We start from the raw sequence: 20,758 nt of genomic DNA, 5'->3' as shown, positions 1-20,758 counted from the left end.
TTCTGGTGGTGCAAAGGAACTGCAGCAGGGCACTGGCCCTCTGTCCCCTAGAGAGGGACAGTTTGCTGAGGACTGTCCTCAGGCCCTGTCAGAAAAGGCAGCACCAGTGACTGGGCACCTGTCAGAAGCCAGGGAAATGGTCCTGTCTCTGGAGCAGGAACCATGCACACGGCAGGCTGTGCTTAGGAGAGCTGTACTTTGTGCAGCAACCACGAGAGCTGCGCACAGGACTGGCTAAATGCTCCCGCCTGGAGAGGGCGGGGAAGGCTGGCTGCTGCCGAGTGTACTCTGTCAGTTGTAGCTTGTCCTTCTGCACCTGCTTTTTAACAAGGACCAGGGAGAGGGCAGGAGGTTTGTGATGGGTTGCACACAGAGATGGTGTTTCCCCCAAGGCTCAGCAACAGGAAGGTCTTGGGCAGTTGCCTGCCTGTTACAAGGTAGGCTGCAGGATGAAAGGCAAGCACATGGCTCTTTAAAGTCTTGAAAGGATTGGTGCTGGCTGCTGCAATCCCACATGCTTGTCCACAAATCTTCCCCCAGCATGCTACAGAGCCAACCTAATGGCTTGTGTGTAAAATGCTAGCAGAGATCTCAGGAAGATGTCACTGCAGCGATGAAGGGATGGAGAATTTCTCATGCCTTGATGTTTTGTGCCATGTTTCATACACCAATCTCTTTGGTTTAAAAGGCATACCTCCCTTCTGATTTGAACATTATCGACCTCAGCCTTCAGCTGCTGGCTCTTGCATCCCCCCACTTGCTAACCTAATTCGGGTTTTCTCTCTGCTTCTTAAAGCTCTCGTGGGCGCACCCGGAAATCCCATCGGCATCGCCGCTGCCACTCTCGCTCAGAGAGCTCCAACTCCCACTCCCCCAGCTGCCGGAGCAGGTACGGCGCTGCTCCCAAGCGTCCTCAGCACTGCCTGCTGGGCTCAAGGATGTGGCTGCCACAGCCTGTGTGACCTGCAGGCTCTCTGTGCACTTCCCACTCTGGTAGCAGCAGTGTCACACACTGGGAGCTGAGCTGTTTGTGGTCTCAGCCATGGAAGGGTTTTGCCTCAAGAAGCAGTGGCTGCAGCTTTTTGATATGACAGTCACTTCTAATCCCCATGGCTGATGCTCAGCCCGTGACAGCTGATTCCAGTCTACTGTCCCTTCCCCAGCCCAAGGGTTCTGTACTGCTGATGTCCCAGGAAACCCTTAAACATGGTCTTAGCAATGGAAATATATTTGCCTGTGGCAATCTATAGTCATTGTCTTTGACCTGATTAAAATCTCTCCTCTGGATGACAGATGTGTCCTGGGGCCGGCTAAGTGGATGCTGGTGCTAGACCCAGCATTGCTGCAATAGCAAGTGATTTATACACATAATAATTTCATTTTTCATGTTCTCTGAAAGCACTTGAACAGCCCACCCCCACTCTCCTACTTCACTCCTCCTAAGTACTGGGAATTTTCTTATGAAAAGCTGAGGATCAGTGGGGGGAGGAATGCAATCAGTAATTGGAGGGGTGCTCATGCAAGAGCAGAGCGTGTTTTCTCTTGGAGGTGTGTCACCATAGGAACATTCTATGGTGCAGGAAGGTCATGGCTTGCCTCGAGCCACCTTAAAATCATGCATTGGAGCTGAAATTTGAGGTTAAGGTCCAAAGCCTGGATGCAAAATTATTATTTTTCTTTAAAGTAGAATAGCAAAACATCCCTTTTCTCTCCCTCATGACTCCACAGAGCAGTCATGTGCAAGGAAATTCTCCCATACACAGAGTCCTAGCACAGACCTGCCAAGGGTTGGTGTGGAGCTGGGAAAGGGCACTACTACAATCCTAAGGAATAACATTTTGGCTGTTCCTGTCTCCTGGAGGCACAGAGCCAGGTCTCGGGAGGAAGGGCGTAAAACACGGCGAAGGCGCTCCTGGCACCATTCAAAGGTCACGGCAAAGAGAAGCTCCTCTGCTGAGGTTCAGGCCAGTCAAAAAGCCAGCCCAACCCTCCCACTCTACAGCTTCCTGTCTTCTAAGGAAGTAGTAAGTATTACACACTGTCTTTCTTTGCTTGAACTAGCCAGAGAAATCTGGGCAAGAACTCCGATATGAAATTTTTATAACTCAATTATAGTGATGTTAGACGAACTTGGTTAAACTGTATTATTAATTCATGGTGCTGTTTTCCAGTGTATGTAAAGTCATTCCTTCCTTCAGCACTTTCACACCAAGGGTGGGGCTGGAAAGGGGGAAAACTTGAAAAGTCTTTAGCCTATGAATAATGAATTGAGGACATTTAACAAAGAAAAAAAAGAGATAGTGGCCTCCAGAAACGATATTTTAAAGGGAAGAATTTGTTATGCAGTCTTTGCTCAGCTGGATGTGAACTTATTTCACTGGTCTTTACATCCAAAAGTTTAGTCCTTCAGGCTGAAGAAGGGTATCAAACATATACAGAAGGAACATTTACATTTAATGAGCTGGTGATTATTGGCATGGGATGTTTTCTGACTATCAGGATCCTTCTAGGATCACTGTTCCTCTGGACTGACAAGCCCAGGGGCCAAATTTGGAAGTTATGAGCAGCCCTCATTGATGCTAATGGGAACTGCATGTGCATCTGAGGGTAAAAATCAGGCTCAGTGCCTTGGGATGTTTTTCCATATACTCAGAAAGAGATGATATAATACATGAATTGAGGGAGCAAGAGATGGAGAGAAATATTAGTAAGAGATTGATACCAGTCTTCCTCTTCTGTGGCATGCTTCCCCTTTGTTCCTGGCAGCAGTAAAGCAGAGGTGTGATGCCCTGACTGTGGTGTTGGTATCAGACAGGCACTCTGGAGAGAGAAATTGCTCCACAGGACTGGAGGTAGTTCAGGATCTGATAGCCACACATGTGGATGTGTAATGCTAGAGGTGTTTTGACTACAGAGTCCTCCAAGCCCCAAAGTTGTTTTCTCCTATAGGCCCAGTCATCAGTTGGAAATAGCTCAGCCACACGCAGGAGCTACATCAGATAGGAGAGAGATGGTGCCAGCAAGAGGAGAGACTCTACCCACTCACCCACACAGACAGCGTGCCGATCAAAATACCCAGGGACTGTACGTGGGTACAGACAGGCACAAGCTGTCTCTCAACATTATAGATATGCATATTTGCTCTCGTTATAGAGCGTGTGGGGCCATGTGAGTCACTGCTTGTAAAGCCTTATAAGGCAGCGTGGAGAGCAGAACCTCACACCACACGCTGATGTGTGCACGCACACGCAGAGGAAGGAAAACAAGGTATGAAGCTCATTGTCATGAACTGGGGGTGTTGCTGAGTTCAGAGCTCCTCCCCCACAAAAAAAACAGCCAGCCAAAGACTGCATCATGGCACCAGGGTGTTGTTTAGTTCAAGCAGAGTATTTTTCATAAACGCTTTTGAGCCTAAGCCTAGTTTTTAATTAGTGCTAGGTTTCCTCTCTCGGAAGCCAGGCTTCCTAAGTCCTGTGAGGCCAACTGCCAGCTGTTCTGTTTCCTGAGAAAGAGTAAACTCTAATTTAAAATTTTAAAAGCTTTAAAATGAGCTAAACTCAAGCATCCTGCACTCGCTTTTCCATTTGCTTCACTCGAGGTAAATGAGTGAAGCAAATGAAAAAGCTGCAGGGAAGGAAAGACAAGAGCTTGATAGTTCCAGATGCAGGGGGTGGATGCAAAGTAAAAGTCATCAGGATACTCCTGTATTCTTTCTAGTAAGGGTTAATAACTTAGGCAAATATTTTAATGACTAAAAGGCATAATGACTCATGAAAGCCACTACATGTCCTCCTGTCCCCAAAAGAAGTACATTCTCTTGGGACACCGTTCAAGAGCACATTTAAGCACTTGTTCAAATTTAAGCCCCTGGTTAAGAGCTGCCCCTGAAATTTTGCTGAATAAGGTCATTAAATATCATATACTCAAAACTGGCAAGGGAAAAATGAAATGTGAACCTTTAGTCTCATTTATTAATGACTATACACAACCCTTTGAAGCCTTTCCTTTTCATAAGTTAAATGGTTGCTCTATGAATAAGCTTCGTTCTGTCAGAGTTTGAGAGCAGCCTGAAATGAAAATGTGCTCTTGCAAAATATGTTGATCACATATTAAAAAAAAAAAAAAAAGCTGGAGAATAAAAGATTTTGTGAAAAAATTCAGAATTAGGATTCAAAAATGCCATGTTTCAGTCCTCTGTGAGAGCTGGTATGTTACACTCCCTATCCTTCCATCTGGCATGGGCTTCCAAACCAAACCATCCTTACCTGGGGAGATGCACTGTCATCTCTCCAAAGGAAAGGGACTGTTCGAGGAGGATCAGGGAAAAATACACAGAAATACAGGGAAATACGAGATAATGCTATAGCACTTCCAAAACAAAGGTTTTGCTTTTCTAGATATTTTATATTCTACATTGTTTTGCTTCTGAAAATTTGAAGTGCTTTGTGGTAAATTTTGCTGTCCTCCCCACCCTATTTGTCTTCATTCCTTTGTAATGAAACAACCACAATTCCTAACTAGGTCTGCCTGGAACTGCTGGGGGATAAAGCACACAAAACAATGCCCTGCCTATGCATCTACCTTGCTGCTTCTTTCCCTCTTTATGCCAAAGCTGATGCACCCAGACATGCATGTACACATGCAGAAACACCTCAAAGTTCCCTGCTACTTTTCTTTCTGGCAGTGAATTTCCAAGCTTCTCCTTTAATCCTGTGCAGCAGCAAGAGGCACCTGTGGAGAGCAGGATTGTGGGCCTGTGCCTCAGCAGGCACAGAGAAGCTGTGGGTAATGTGCAGCATTTATTTCTGTACAGAATACCCCTGCCCAGCTGCAGGCACTTTATTCCACACCGACACAGATGGATGACTGTGCCACAGTGCTTTCCTTTAGCAGTGCAATATAAATACCTGCAGGGCACGGATCTAATTGCCTTTGTTGTTGCTGATGAAGATAACTGCACCGTGCATACACTTTCCTTGCCAGCTCCTTTGCTTTCACTGTAACTCATTTGTGATGCCACAAATTATCACAGGCTTGAGCCAGGTTTCCAGTGAAGCTCAGTGGGGTACAGCTGGTCCAAATGATGCTGTTTGTCTTTGTGCTGGTGTCTGCAGGAAGGTAGAATGGGGAAATGCTGTGCAGGGACTGGGACAGAGTGTGCTGGAAGGCTGAGGAAACCTTGTGGCAGCTTGCTGCTGCTGTTTCCTAGCCTGAGTTTTGGCTTACACAGGGTAGACTATTCTTTTGAGTGCTAGGCAGAATGTTTGTGACAGCAGACAGGGCCCTTCAAGAGCAGAAAGGCAAAACCTTCTATAAATATGGAAGTTCTTCTCTTTTTTCTTTTCCCATTTCCCCCTCCCAGGGGACTGAGGTTACCCCTGGTTATTGTGTGACAAATCCACAGCTCAGTGCTGGGAGCAGCAGCTGGGGGCAAGGATCATTGCCTGTATCCATTGAAGAGCTGGGCTGTGCACCAGGTACCAAAAAGAGGTGGTAGAAGACAAACCCTTGCTCCAAAGCAGTGCCAGCCTGGCTCAAATTGATATGGGGATACAATGCCAGCACCCCAGCAGGCTAAAAAGGTCCTTGAAAAGAAACAAACCTTTGCTTGGCAATCTCTGGAGTTTATCCCAGCAATGTATTTAGTGAGCCAGGCTGCTCAGCAGTGTCACCATCCAGCCCCAAATAACCCAAGCTCAGGGCTTGCAGGGACAGCTGTGTCCTTGCCTTCCTGCTCTGGGACTCATCTAGCCCTTGTGGTACAGAAAGCCTCACCCTGAACTCCCCATCCACCCAAAAAAAGGGAGGCTCTTCCCACTCAGAGCTCCTTGAGCCAGGGACTCATAACTGTGCAAAACCACTGAATTCCTACAGAACTTCTGGGTTTTGTACTCGGTCGGAAGTTGGCTTTTCAGCTGGGGTAGGTTCTGAGCAGCAGCGAGGCCATTTCCCGTTTTTCTCTGGCAGGTGGAGGAGCCCAGGGCGGGCGCAGAGCCCCAGCAGCCCCAGCAGGTGCTGGCCCTGTGCCGGCGGCCCTGGCAGATGTCGGCCGGGGCTCGCCGGGGTCACCGACACAAGTGTTTTACTCCTTTCATTAGCACAGCGCCTAGAAAAAGAGAGAAAAGCAGACGTTATGCCCCTCTGAAAGAGAAATTAACTCTGCTTTGAAGGGAGTTGCAAAACAAGAGAAAAAAGACCCACGGAAGAAATGCTGCAGCTCTGAGTGAGGCTGTGCCACGCTGCTGTCCCCGCATGGCTGAGACAACTTTGAGCATTGTCATCTCTCTCCCCGGGGCTGTTTGTGGCACAGTAAATGGAGCTGTTCAGTTTAATTGCAAGGCGAGCAGTGATTGTGTTTTTGTAACCTATTAGACTGCGCTGCCTCTTGGTCTGGGATTGCACTTGGAATTACAGTCTGGAATATGAGTGAGTGCCTCATTTCTGCTCCCCCCTCATCTTGATTAAATAATGATTGAAACAAAAAAAAACCCAATAAATACATATCCTGGGTTCCCTTGAGGGCAGCAGTATGTTCCCTGCTGAAAGCTGGATGAAACAAAGTTCACTGAGATTATTTGATTACTTATTAGGGGTTGTGTGTGGGGGGAAATCCAAATGTTCACATAGAGAGAATTAGATTTGTGAAAGAGCAGGCTCTTTTAAGCCACCCTGGAAAAGTAAAAAGCCATTAGAATTCAGAATCACACAGAATGGTGTGATTCAATTGAGCTCTGTGCAGTGGTTGTAGATGTGGTACTCTGTTTCCATCCTGGGTGACGGGCAAGACTTTCAGAAACAGTAAAATGGGACCACAAGCAAAGCCAAGATCATCCAGTGGGCAATACAGGGAATTGGTCTGAGCAGGCAGGCAAGCTGAGCACCCTGAGACTTGTCCTGGCTCTTGCTGCAGGGCAGAACCTCCCCCAGAGCCTGCAGGAAGCCACTGGTTACAGCCTGCTGGCGCAGGGTGGTGGGGCTGAGAAGCTGCTGTGTCCCCCCTGCCCCCTGCAGACCCTCCAGCCCTCACCCAGACTGTCAGCTCCATATTTCACTGATACCCACACTGCCTCTTCCCAGAGTGTTGCTGCCACAGATGTTGAACTGCAGAGGAGCTTGTTGATCCTCCCGGTCATTTGACAGATTTTGTGATGTGCTGACAACAGTTGCTGCTTTGAAGGTAGATGTCAGCCAAGGCAGAGCAGAAGCAAGGATGCCAGGTCCCAGAGTCAGTCTGAAAAGCTGGTTTAGAAATGCCAGGAAACTGCTGTATTTCTTGGCAGCAGTAATAGCCTTTCAGTTTAAACTGGGAAGGAACAGAAGGAAGGTATTTCTGTGTGTGATGCCTGGGTCAGTGTCCCTTGGAGCAGCCCTGTGCCCACTCCAGGCTCATCCTACCCCTGCAGCCAGGGAGCACCTCACATGCTGTTTTTATGTCTGTAAGTGAAAGGTGATAAAAAGCTCGTTGTCTCTGGGTTAGGATTCAGCTTAAATGCAAACCAAAACCCATCTTTTAAGAAAAATACCTGGTAACGTATTTGAAAGTGCAATCCTGTATTGTACAATCTTGTGGAATGTGGCTGGGGAGAGTGCAGTGGTCCATAGCACAGAGGTCAGATCTCTTGGGGCTCTGGATGTGGCATCAAGGTTTCAGAAAGAGCTGGTGAAAAGCAGAGCTGGCTATTTGGCTCCCTTAGGCTCCTGTGACATTCCAGTTTCTGCTGGAGTAAGCAAGGACTGATAGAGAATTGCTAGAGCTGAGAAGAAGCAAGGAGCAGTTCCAGATGTTGAAATGAATATTTGCAATGTGTGTCTCCACTCATTCCTAGCTGGGAGCATTTGGGAGACGTTTCTGCTCTGTCCAGGGCTTCTGCATTGAAGGTCCAAGTTGGCTAATGAAGAAGGATCACTTAATTTCCCATGATTGCTGCTGGGGCTTCTGATTTCTCTGAACTGGGACTGAGCATCAATTAGAAGTTAGTGTGGGGTGGAGATGGGTAACTCCATTATGGATTTGCTGGGATGAACCAATCCCTTATCCAGAAGCAGTAATGCTTCTCTCCTTGGCAACACAGAAAGTACCTGGAGATCCTCCAGCTGCAGGTGTTCTCAGAGCAGCAGAGTGTTGTGGGCAGCCATCCTTGTGCACACTGTGCTGGGAGCTGCTGTGGGTGTTGGGAGCCCTGCTCTGGTTTCAGCCACTGCTGGTTCAGCACCTGTGTCCGAGTCAGCTGTCCCTGTCCCAGTTAGCACCTTGAACTGGGTCGGGAGCAGCTCTCCCTGGGGACACAGATTGAATGCCACGGGCAGGAGTGGGGATATGGAGGCACCATCTGATAGGATGAAGGAAATCCATATGAAACATGACACAGGCTGAGTCTGCAGCCCCTCTGAGGATGAAAAAGTCATCCAGTCCAGAGCTAAACTTTCCAAAGCGACTGGCCCTGTGCCTGCTGTGTGACAGCTGATCCAGGTCTCCTCTGCTGCCTGAGATAGCACCAACATTGCAATGTGGTTTTTTGGCTCAGAAGGCCCCAGATTGGTGAGGGCATGGCCCAGGTCCCTGGTGTGGAGAGCATGGCATAGATGGGGGCATTGTGTGCCCCAGAGCGTGGCATGAGGGCATGTGCACGTGTTTGAGGGAGCACGGCTTGCTGGGAACATGTTTGGAGGACTGTCCTGAGTGGGGGGGAGCCAAATCTGTGTGTCCACACTCCAAGAACCCTGCACCAAACCTCACAGGTGGGTTTGAGGAGAGTGGAGGCTCCGAGTGAAAGAGGAGGAGGCCACATGAGAGTGCAGACTTGTGCATTGGGCCCTAATTCTCACCCATTGCAAGGGCAGATGTTAGCACTAACACAGCCTCACTCCCAGTGCTGCCACATTCCTGAGCTGCCTCAGGTAAATGCCAGTGCAGTTAAACTGAGCTACAAAATACTGAAATGATGTGAATCCCCTTGGTGGTGCTCAGGGTCCCAGAGAATAGCCCTGCCCGGGTCAGTCTGTGTGAGTTTGGGGTCCTTGCTTGCCTTGTTGTGCTCAGCAGCCCAGCCAGGGCGTGGCTGGATCCCCTTGCAGAGGCTGGCAGGAGCAGGGCTGCTGTCCCCGTCCCCACAGGTTTGTGATACACAGTGGGGATACTTTTCCTCCTCCATTCTTTTGCTTCTTCCCTCACTGAGTTCCCTTTGTCATTTCCATACAGCTCAGGGGGATTCAGTGCAAGCTGCAGCTTTCAGCACAAGCCATCAGCCTCCAGGAACGGGCTGGACAGGCTAATTTAAAGCAGAAGGAAACAAAAAATGAATAATAAGGGAGACAGCCGAGCAGACAAAAAGCAGTCATGACATTTGCATAGAGGAGGCAGCAAACAGTTGGCAGTGTGGATTGAAGAGAGGGTTTATGTTTTTTTCATGTAATTTGAGACTCTAATGATGGACTTATGTTGCCCGCTCTTCCTTTTTTCTTACACCTTACCTACTAAAGGAGGAGTTCTTGATGGGTAAGTGGATGCTATCCGCAAGACACCAGGGAATTTATTAGAGGTCACTTGAGCGCATTAGCTATATCTTCTTCAGGGGGTAAAAAGCACACAAAGAAATATCTGTATACCTTTTATTTCCAAAGGGATTTTTCTTTTCCCCCTCACCCTCTTTTTTTCTTTTTATTTTTTCTTTTATTTCTTTTTTTTAAATATAATTTGCAAGTGATAAGCTTGTTTATTTGCCAGTTTTTGCTTTGTACGGAAGCCCTTAATTTGATTTGATTTGTTTTTTTTGTTGCTTATTTTAGTGACATTGGTTCAGCCACTTTATTAAGGAAGCTCAAAAAAATTCACTCATCTAAGTTTTTGTTTCATTTTTGTTTTCTTTGCAAGGATTATGTAGGTTTTTATATGTATATACCCCCTTTATTTTCCTCCCCTCTTTAAGGTTAAATAAGGGCTTTGTCCTCAGTTCCATTTTTTTATTTAGTTAGTTATTTTAATTCTTTGGTTGCCCACTTACTTTGTTGAGCTCTTTTGTTTAACATGAACCGCATGCTGATACTCTTTGCATGATCTCTAAATCTTCCCGTTATTATAGCAGGGGGAAAATAAGTTTCTTCTTACTGTGGATTTCTTTTAGGGATATGTGCTTTTGTTTTCTTCTCCTTTCTCCTATTTTTCTTTCTTTCTTACTTTGTTTCTTTTCTTTCTTTTCCTTTTGTTTCAGTGCATCATGATGGTAAAATTTCTGGGTTTATTTGAAAAAAAAAAAAGCAAAGTAAAACCAAAAACAACCCCCCCAAAAACCATTCAAACAATGCCAAATGGCTTTTTTGCTTTCAGATCTCTCAGTCAGGGTCTTCTGCTGACCTCTTTACCAAAACAGACAGCCCGCCTGGCAACCTAGCCAGCCAGAATGGAGAGTATCATGAATATGACTCAGGAAACGATACTTCCTCCCCTCCCTCCACTCAAACGAGCTCATCCAGGTCAAAGGACAGCCAGGAGAAAAGAAGTCTAGTCCATGATGGCTTTGGCCATGCCTTCTCGTCCGGGAAGCCCAAACTGGCCAACAGCGATAACAGCTCTGATTCAGGAAATTCCTTCACCAGTTGCTTTTCCCAGACCAAGGGAACAGCTTTGGAAAATCTGTCTCCAGATGCCCAGGGACAAGACCGAAGGTCAGTGATTACCAGTAGCTGCTGCAGGCAGCCCAATACCTGGTACGTTGTTGCTCTGTGTCTCCTGCCCGCTGGCCAGTTGCCGTGGTGAGCTGGCAGGGAGCTTTCTGTGCTCTGGAGGTAGGCAGGTACCAACCAGAACCACGGTCTTGCCAGTCTGGAGTCCAGAACTCAGCAAGGACCAGTACTGTAGCTTGAGGAGGAAGATAAAACCCAGCCATCACATCCCTGGACATTGCTTGTGGCAGTGCTTTGGCACTGCTGTGGCTCATGCAGGGTTTGGGCCTGGGTCAGGCTGTGGTCACAGCACATCCCTGTTCACCTGGGCATGGCCATGTCAAAAAAAAGTCTCTGGCCCTTCTGGGCACAATCTGAAAGGAGCATCTGGGGGTTGCCGTGCTAATTCTCCCTCTCTGCCTACTTTGGGAAACGGGGCTTGTTTCCACTGATATGATTATGGGCTGTTCTTTCACCTGTCCAATGAACCAAATCCAGCATGCCCCTTCCTCTTCCCAGCTCATCCAGCACAGCTCCAGGGTGACAAGACAGCATCTCCTGCCAGTGGGGAGCACAGGGAGGGGCAAGGACTTGGCTGGCTGCAGGATAACACAGCAGCAGCTCTGCACTGTGGCCACAGGGCATCCATCCAGTGCCACAGGTCATCTTCAGGAGAGGGGAGTAGCTGCCAGCCTCCGTCACTGCCTCCCATTCCTGGGTTTTTGCCAGGGGATGAGGGCACTGAAGCGTGGTGGCTGGTACCCAGGGCTGTGCTCAGGCAGTGGTTGTAGGGAGCTCTTCCAGCTCAGGCCCTTGGGTCCTAAAGGCTGAAAGTTAGAGCCAGGGTATGGTTTGGAGCACTGAATGTGGCAGGAGGGAGCCAGGGTAATGGGTTTTAGTGAGAACAAGCCTCATTTTTCAGTCAGAGGGTAAAATTTTAGGTCTGTCTGTACTTTTCACATGGTGACTCCAGTGGGGTAACTCTGCCTTCACATGGGTGGAGCTGGGATTGCAGCTGGCCCTGACTGCTGGGCTCTGACCCCAGCTCATTCCAGAGCACTTCTGGAAGAGGAGGAATTCATGCAGCACTGTCCGAAGACAACAGGACATGCCTGCTCAGTGCCCACTCATGCTGCTCCACAGCCAGGCTGGAGCACAGCCCTTGCCCTGCCATGCTCTCTGCCTTTCCCCTGCTCCAGCACTTTTTACTTCACTCCCTGCCAGGCCCAGCACTGCTCGCTGGCCTGACCAGGCTCTGCCAGCCTGACACCTCTGGTGTGTTGGCATGGGGCAGGTGAGCTGCTGCTTGTGCCACACGAGAGCTCTTCCACACCTCTTCTCCCTGGCAGAGCCTGCAGGGTGAGCTCCTGGATTCTGCCACACACACATGGGGTCTTCTGCAACAGCAGCCTGGGGAGCTGAGAGGTCCTTTTCACCTCCAGTTAGGGAATGGAAGGATGGGAATATTTATTTGCTGCAGCATGCTGCTCCCCTCAGCCAGGGACCAGTCCCGGTTCAGCCACAGCTTCAAAAAGTGTCCAAATGTATGTTCACAGAGCGTGCCTACCCTCATGTCTGGGTTCCTCGGAGGAGAAGAAGCGAGTCTTCCTGCCCTCGGCAGCGCCCAGCTCGCCGGGCAGGCCTGGCTCCCGCCGCGGCTCCCGCAGCAGCACGGGCCGCTCCTCCCCCGGCTCCAGCCGCTCCCGCTCCTCGCACCGCAAGGCCTCGCCCAGCTCCTCCCGGAGCAGGTCCTGCTCCTCGGCAAAGAGGTAAGGCCGGCTGGAACGGCTGGCTCTGTGACCCGGGGCAGTGTAGTTCTTGCCAGCTGGTGGCTCCTTGCAGGGGGAGGTGTAAGAGTTTGGGATCCACAAGGCTTGGGGTGAACTGGTTCACGCAGAGCTGGGCTGAGACCCTGCAGAATGGGACATCGCTTCCCCCTTATGATTTGGAGTAGTCTGGTACAGCCTCACCCTCCAGCATCTTTAACTCTTTTATGTTTCCTTCCTGTCTCCAGGTCTTCCTCACGTTCCCCCAGCTATTCCTCCAAATCCTGCAAAAAAAGTCCTGGGAGTAGAAGTTCAAGGCCTCGCCGGAGCCCCAGTTACTCCCGCTACAGCCGCAGCAGGTACAGCTGTCTACTGTGTATCTGCTGCCCGCTCTGTGGTACCTGCTGCCTCACACTCTGCCCTGCCTCCATCACTGGCATGCTGCTGTGAGTGGTGGGCAGAGCCCGAGGCTCCAGCTGGGTCTGCCCACACAGCCAGCAGCCCCTGCAGCAGGGCTGCAGCCCCTCTCAGACAGGGATCTGACTGCAGCAGGGAAAGACACTCTGCTTTTTAGAGTCACAGCTTTGACAAAGAGTTGTCAGACCCGGGGAAGTGCCCCTGCGGTGAGGGCAGATGCCAGATATCCTGAGGCTGGTTTCAGCCTTGCAGAGAGAAAAGAAGTCCAGCCACCTCTACTCCCTCCATACACCATAGGAAACAGTCTCACAGCTCAACCCTAGAGATGCCTTTGGCAGGTTTTCCTGGTAGCACCTGTGCTGCTGTGAACATTTCTCAACCTCAAAATCATACATTGCCAGGGTCGATTCTTGCAGTCTTTGACAATCCCCGTGCTGGTGAGGAGAACAGTTCCTGCATGCAGGGATCAGGCAGGCCCTTGACCTGCAGCGTGTTGCTTTGCAGATGGCACTGAGCAGGGTATATGAAATCAGCCACGCTGCACAGAAGGGCCTGTGCTGACGTGTATGGGAATTTAACAAAAGAGAAAACCATAGCAACACCGGCACTCCTTCTGGCGAGGCTTGCAGAGCCCTGCAGGGCTACCAGGCCCTCAGCTCACGTGGGGCCTGCTGGCAGGGCTGCTCCTGCCAGCTCCAGCAGCACGGCCAGCAAGGGCTAAATACAGACTGCACCCACAGACACAGGGCCCTGGAAGCCATCTTAGCTTGGCAGTGCAAAGACACTGCTGGAACCCCTGGACACAATTAGTGGTGCCAGTCTCTTTGTCCAGCTGCGTGGGCTCTCAGAGGTGACACCACCATCAGAGCACTGAGAGTTGTCCCTTTTGGAGCTGAGCATCCTCTGCCCATCTGTGCCTTCCTAGGTTGTTTCCTGTCCATCCCTGACCCACCCCCAAGCCCCTGCAGTGACAGTGCCCCTGCTGTGCCCTCCGCAGGGACCGCGAGCGGGAGCACAAGTACAGCTCCAGCGAGAAGGAGTCGCAGCGGGCGCGGCAGCGGCGGCGCCGCTCCTATTCCCCCCTGAGGAAACGCCGGAGGGACTCCCCCAGCCACCTCGAAGCTCGGCGCATCACAAGGCAAGGGGATGCTGTCCCGTCCTTAGGAGACAGGCTCAGCTGGCACTCCCGGGGGGATGAGGGCTGTCCTTGGGTCCCAGCCCTTGCCAGAGGAGGTTTCTCCAGGAGACCAGGCTCCCTGAGCCTGATGAGCAGGCCCTTCCACCCCTCCTCTAGAGCTTGGGGATTTCCAGCTGGAGGCAGAGGGAGGATAGAGAGGGTCTCAATTTACAATAGCTGAAGGGAAAGAAGAAGATGAAGTCAGAGCAGGGACTCAGGTACCAAGAGCATTCCCCTCACAGGCTTTATATTTCAGCCTGCCCTGTGCTAGAAGTCCCACAATGGAGAGAGACAGCTATTGACTGTACCCTTCTTGCAGAGGGCTCTTTGGGACATCATCAAGTAGAGCCCAGCAGACTGAGTGGCTGGGATTTCCCCAGGGCTGTGGGGGCGGCTGGTTTGAATCCCAAGGCCCGTCAGCTACCTGATCTCTTTTTCCTTTTAAACAAACACAATCACATTTTTGGGAGTATTGTCCAGAGCGAACAGTGCTTTTTGGAGATTTTGGCAGCAAGTCTGTCCTTGTGCTGCTGGTAACCCGCATCTCTCTGTCCCCGCAGTGCCCGCAAACGCCCCATCCCCTACTACCGCCCCAGCCCCTCGTCCTCCAGCAGCGCCGGCAGCTACTCCTCCTGGTACAGCAGCTTCAGCCGCTCCCCGAGCCGCAGCCGCAGCTACTCCAGCTACCGGACGAGCCGGAGCCGAAGCTGGAGCAGCAGCCGGAGCTCGGGCCCCAGGAGCAGCCGCAGCAGGAGCAGGAGCTATGACTCAGGAGCCAGCTCCGACAGCCTGCGTCGTTAGGGAGTGCCACTGCTGGCTGACAGCGGGTGCCGGCGTCACCGCCACATTCCTGGCATTCTCCGCTTCCTTCCCACCTACCTGGCCATCGATAGCAATCATCCCCGATACTGACGTGGTGGCTTTGCCGGGTCCCCCTTCCCCGGCTGGGAGTAAGAGCCCTGCAGCGCCTGGTGCAGCCCCTCCGCCCAGCGCGGGGTGTGTGGATCAGTCCCAGCTCCCCAGGCCAGGCTGGAAGAAGGGTCGGTGCTTTACAGAGGGTCTGTCAGGACAGACCTGCTCCATCCTCCCCGATGCTCCCACCTCCCCATTGCAACTGCTCTCCAAAGCACTACCAGCGGGTCCAAAGGAAAGAACTCTGCTCCTTGCTCTTCTGACAAACCAGGAACCAACAAATTAACTTCTGCTGGAGAGACAGACCCGGCTGGGGAGGAGTTTACTGGAAGGCTTTGGTGACGGGGCAGGGGGGGATGGCTGTCCCCACCAAGGCAAATACCAGGTCCTTTGGGTCTCTCCTCCAGAGCTGCTGCCCACTGTGCAAAGAAAATATTTATTTTTTGCCAGTCAGCCAGTCCCTGCTATAAATAGAAGGCTAGAAATCCCTCCTGATGTACTTCCTGGGGAAAAAAAAGGCTGCTTGCTCTTTCTCCTGCCCTTTCCTACCAGGTAGCAGCACCTTTTGCAAGGTTGTTTTATCCCCCAGCACTGAATTTCTTGCAAACCACCTGCTGAGGTCTGAAGCAGACCTGGGGCTGGTGGGTACAAGGCAGAGGGGAGGTGGTGCCATGCTGTGCTCCAAGGGCCAGGCCACACATGGGAGACAGGGGCCATGGGCTTCCCTTCTTGGAGGAAGCCTCACACAGGTTGGGTTTAGGTTCTTCTTCAGGGAGCATTGCCCTTGGAGTGTGTTGCTGGTGGGACCAGAGGGAGGTGCAGAGATAGCAGTTGTGGGGTATAGTCAGAACACACAGGGTTAAAAGGGTGTTGCAAGAGCCAGGGGACCCCAATTCCCCTTCCTCAAAACACAGCAATTTGAGGCAGGATTCCAGGCAGTCATTCCTCCCTGAGCCCCTCTGGCCGCCCTGGGGCAGGACCAGCAGCACAGTTGCAGGGCCAGTGCCAGGCTGCAGCAGGATGCACTGGTGCCCCAGTTTGTGGCTGGGAGGCTGGAGCAGTGCAGGGGGACAGGAAGGGCCCCCCACTAATTGCCTGTTTTTCCAGGGAGCTGCAGGCTGCCCTGGGCCCTGGGGTTTTGTCTCCCTGCCAGCCCAGCTGCCTGCGCAATTACTGTGTTTTGCTGGGTAACAAAGGCTTCTCCCAGCACAGGCTGAGCTGGTGCTGAGGAGTTTATTTCTCTTACAACACCTGGGTGCTTAGAGACGCTAATTTGGGCTTAAGACTTCCCTCCCTCCCTTTTTCCATCCCCTCCCCTTCCATCCTGCATGATTATTAACGAGTTTGGGCTTAATGAGTCAAGGAGGTGTGTGTTGTTTAAGTATTACAGAAAAGGGCTGAGTGCAGCCACCATCTGCAGGAGGAGAGGGGCTAGAAAGGAATGCAACCCACCCCCCACCCCCCATCTACAGAATTCCCTACAGCCCCCTGGCAGCTGGAAAAGGGACAAAGCAGCAAGGGGAGGAAGGCTGAGTGCCACGAGCTGCTGTGGTGGAACTGGGTGATGGCCTCAGCAAGCCTATAAATCTGTTAGCTGTTGGAAAGTACAGGGCAGGCAGGGATTCCATCTGGGTGGTACAGGAGGAAGTTTTGTGTCAGGGACTTCTTTCCCAGGATCTTTCCTGGTGCTGGTCCTCCTTGTCCTGTGCTTTCAATGGTGAAAGCTCCCCTTTTCCCAGACCCTCATCCCTCACCTTGCTTGCTGCAGGCAGAGTGAGGATGAGGGGGCTGAGGCAGAGAGCTGGGCACTGGTGTGGTTGGTGGCTTAGTGGGGATGGGTCCATCTTCTGGAATGACCCTTTCTAGGATAGAGAGAGAAGTGCTTCTGGTAGGGCTGAGCAAATGCTCCAGGGCTGTGGTTGAGGGATCAAAGACAGGATGCCACTGCCTTCCCTCCTGTGCTGGCCCCAGCAGCTTGGTCACCTTCTGCAGTGAACTCCCTCTCAAAAGGGCTGAAAACCTCATGCTTCTTCCCCAAAGAGTCTCTCCCAGTCTGATGCTGAAATGCCCAATCCTTCTGTTCCCTGGGAAGATCCAAGGCAGTGATGGGAACCCAGACCTCCCCAGCTCTACCAGTGTTTCAGGAGCAGCCTCCTGCCCCTTGGCACCCCGTAACACACACGTGGAGCTGCAGCAAGGAAGCAGCGAGCCCAAGATCCAAAACTAGGAAAGGAAAGAAGAGGGGCTTTGTGCAACTGGTGTAAATACCAAACTCACACTGACTGGAGTCATCGTGGCTGGGGACAGATGATGGAAGCACCTCAGCAGGGTTGGCAGCATCCACCCCGTGTGGGTCAGGAGATGAGCCCAAGGGTTGTGTGGGGCAGCTCCTGCACTCGTCCAGCTGATCCCTCCATCAAGCACTGCCTCTGCCTGCACAGTCCGTGGCAGCTCCTGGGGTTTCCCAAGCAGACTGGCGTTGGAGTAAACCTCTCTAAATTATTTATTTATTTATTTAATATTATTATTATTCTATTTTTAATTGTATGTCAGAATGGACCAGTATTTATTTATTCTATTTTTTTTTCCTAACGTTATTTTTGGATCTATTTGTTTGTTGAAATGTATCCATGCCGCCGGTCTCGTGTAAAGGTTTACAGCTCTGGCCCCTCTCAGTGAGGTGGCCGGAGGAGTGACAGTCACTCCTGCTGCCACCGTGTCCCTCTGCGCTCTCCGGACGAAGGGACGCAGGGCAGAGCTGCGCGTTTCCATGTTGGAATCTCGGGTTTCTCATTAGATCTGCGCGGGAATGTGATGGGTGTGAGCGCAGAAACGGGTCTAGGACGTGTCGGGGGTGACGGCGAGGGTCTGCCGGCCGGCCGGGCGCGGGTGTTGGCAGTGCCACCAGCGAATGTCGCCGGCCGGGTGCCAGCTGGCCCCGCGCTGTTTGCCTTGGCTCCGCCGCCGGGCTCAAGCCGAAACCCGGCTGCTCCGCGCAGCTCCGCCGCTCTCCCGGGGAGGATGCCGTCGCCAGGACTCCCCTGCCGTGTTTATCCCTGCGCGCTGACCCGCCCATGGGAAAACAAAAGAGATGAGACTGTGAGAAAGGGATCCCTGCGGAAGGTCCTTGCAAAATCCAGCCTCTGGTGACGGATCGAGGCTGTGTGTGTATGTGTGTATGTGCACATGTGCATATACATGTGAGTTTTCCTCGGTGTTATTTATTTTTTAACTTATTTAATATTTTTAGTACAAGCTTTAGTACACCCTTCCTGTTAGTGGACAGATGGGGTTTCTGTGGGTTTGTGTGAAGCTGTGAGTTTTTCTGTCTCTGTGCCTTTTGCCAGTGCTTTTAAATTTTTTTAAGTTGTTTCTCTCATTCTTTCTCATGCTTTTATGGATTTTTGCTCTGCATCCAACATCTCAGATTGCTGCAGGTGCTCTCTGCAAAGAGCAGGTTCACCTGGAGGAAAGGCAGCTTGGTCATTTTGGTGTTGGTGAATCTCTGCTGTGACACACACAAGGGGTGTTCAGGGCTGCCCACAACATCAGGATAATAGCTGGGCTGGTTTTGGGAGCCCTGTCTCACACTCAAAGGCTCTTTCCCAGCCGTGATTTTGAATCATCCCACAAGCACCCCTGCTGCCTTTCCCTGGCAGAGCACAGTCACAGCGCTCACCCCCAAATGCCTCCTTGACCCTGGAGCCACCAGCTCCCCATTCTCTGGCCCTGCCTTGGCTCTGGGTTTGTCCCCCCAAGGGAGGCTTGTCCCACCTCTCCCAACCCCATGCTCCAGAAAATCCAACACCATTTCTGCAGGTTTGCTGGGAAGCAAAGATAAGGGATGTTTCAAAGCACTGTTCTGTTCTTTCTTCATTGGTTGCAGCACTCAGCTGAGCTTTGCTTTATGTTAACTGCAATTTTCTCAATGTTTTTGTTGTTTTGGGGACTGAATTTGTACCAAACTTGTCTGCAACAGCCAATCACTGTTATTTTGCTATGCATTGTACATATATTGAACAGGCTGAGGGGACTTGGCCTCTATTTAATATTTATTTCTTCTATTTATTGAGCATTACTTTAAAAAAAGCTATTTTGGGTCATGCTGTTGGGTCCATGAAGGCAGGAGCCTTTGAAGTGTTGCCAGATATGTTGGAGAGAGGAAGGCAAATTTGGCTCATTTGGACCTCACCACCAGTATTTAGAGAGGAACCTCATTGTGATGGAGATGGGCAAGGCAGGGGAAAACTCTCATCTCCTTGAAGCAGCTTCTGTTGACAAATCACATCCCCCTGGAAAGGAGTGGGGAATTCAGAGGTGACAGGCCAGCTCTGGTGGAGGAATAACCCTGCTTCTCTTCCTCTGCCATCACCAAAAATCCCTGGAGTTCTCTATCTCCCAGTGCTGGTCCCCTCTTCCCTCTGGGGGATGGGGACACTTGTCACCCTTTGCATCAGTGATGAGGAAGGGAATAGGATGGAAGTGACTGGCCGTGGTCTCCACCAGGAAGCAAGGATGTCCACCCTGCCCCATGCTGACACCCTCGTGCTGTGTCCTGCTTTGCCCCCTTCCCCAGGCTTTGTGCCAGTCGCTTTTCCCTGCTGTGAGCTCAGTAGCTAGCAGGGCTGGGGAGGCCTCCCCTGCTGTGTCCAACACGAGCAGAGCTTGCTGCAGCATCCTCCCCCAGCTTTGAGAAGAGCATGAGATGTGCTAAAAATCCCCCCCTACCCTGGCATCGCTGCACCAGGGCTGCAGCCTCTGCTCTGCTCTGCTCTGCTCAGCCAGGGGAGGAGTTTGTGCCCTGGGGCAGAGCTGCCGCTGCTGGGGCAGTGTGGGCACAGCTCCAGTGCCAGCCAGAGAGTGCCAGCGCTGGGCTGGTCCCACAGAGCTGGCCCAGAGCTGCTGGGTGCTCAGCCTCGGGCTCTTGGGCTATTGGTTTGGGAAAGGGGCAGGTTCAGGTGCCTAAGGGAGGGCTTTACCCTTTAGTGTCCAGTGGGGTTTTATTACCTCTTGACCAGAGAATAAATAATTCTCATCACTTTGCTGCTACCTGGCAGTTTGCACATGACTGGGAGGGTCTCCAAAGCAACAGTGTCATGGTCAAGCACCACAGCTTTTGGGCTGTTGCCTAAAGAACAACACCCTCACCAGCCCAGGGCAGCCCTCCATCTTTGAAACCCAGGGAATGAGCAGAAGATGTAGAACAAAAGCCCAGACGTGAGAAAAGCCACGAGGGAAATGGTGTCTCTGTTCTCTGCCTGTCGGTTGATTCCACCCCCAACGACACCGGCACATCTGTTTGTTTGAGTTCATTGTAAAGCTCCCCTTGCTCTCCATCCACATGTGTTCTGTATCCTTTAGTCTTCCTGGGTGTTTGAGTTGTTAGCCTGGTTAGAAAAAGGTTCCAATAAAGGTTTGGACAGTATTTCCTTTGCATCATGTTCCTTTTGGATGCAAGTGCGTGCTGTGGGATATTTCGGGTTGTTTCAGCTGCTCTGCAGGGAAGGGCATGTGCCTCCACTCCCAGCTGCTGAGGACTGGCTCCTCAGGGCACTGGCTGAAGCAAAAAAAAAGTTGTGGGCTAGTATTTCTGGCAGCTCCCCTTTCCCTGCTGGGCCAGGCTCCTGCTCTTTGCCAGGCCCTTTGGATCCCTCCACCCTGAGAACCCAAGGCAGAAACATGTCCCTCTCTCCCTGGGGATCACACTGGGCTCCCCAGTGCTCCCCTTGGGGCTGTGCCCTTCCCTTCCTGCACAGCCCTTGCTCCAAGCCCTGCAGAGTTCCCATGCCACAGGGTCCTGCCATTGTCACCTTCTCGGCAGGAACCA

At 51.4% G+C, this 20,758-nt stretch overlaps 1 protein-coding gene across 1 annotated transcript in view; it reads left to right on the top strand.

The window, feature by feature from the left end:
* The window catches only part of SRRM4 (serine/arginine repetitive matrix 4), a 46,999-nt gene extending 26,643 nt beyond the window's left edge, over positions 1–20,356 (top strand). Inside the window, exons 7-13 of the mRNA XM_064393081.1 lie at positions 797–889; positions 1,862–2,024; positions 10,325–10,662; positions 12,216–12,428; positions 12,674–12,784; positions 13,840–13,980; positions 14,580–20,356. Coding sequence (XP_064249151.1) covers positions 797–889; positions 1,862–2,024; positions 10,325–10,662; positions 12,216–12,428; positions 12,674–12,784; positions 13,840–13,980; positions 14,580–14,820 — 1,300 coding nt within the window. The 3' untranslated portion in view covers positions 14,821–20,356. The remainder of the gene's footprint in view (positions 1–796; positions 890–1,861; positions 2,025–10,324; positions 10,663–12,215; positions 12,429–12,673; positions 12,785–13,839; positions 13,981–14,579) is intronic.
* Positions 20,357–20,758: the final 402 nt, after the last annotated feature.

This window comes from Passer domesticus, chromosome 17 (assembly GCF_036417665.1).
Source record: "Passer domesticus isolate bPasDom1 chromosome 17, bPasDom1.hap1, whole genome shotgun sequence".
NCBI classification, from domain to species: Eukaryota; Metazoa; Chordata; class Aves; order Passeriformes; family Passeridae; genus Passer; species Passer domesticus.
This window is presented reverse-complemented; position numbering and strand designations above follow the sequence as displayed.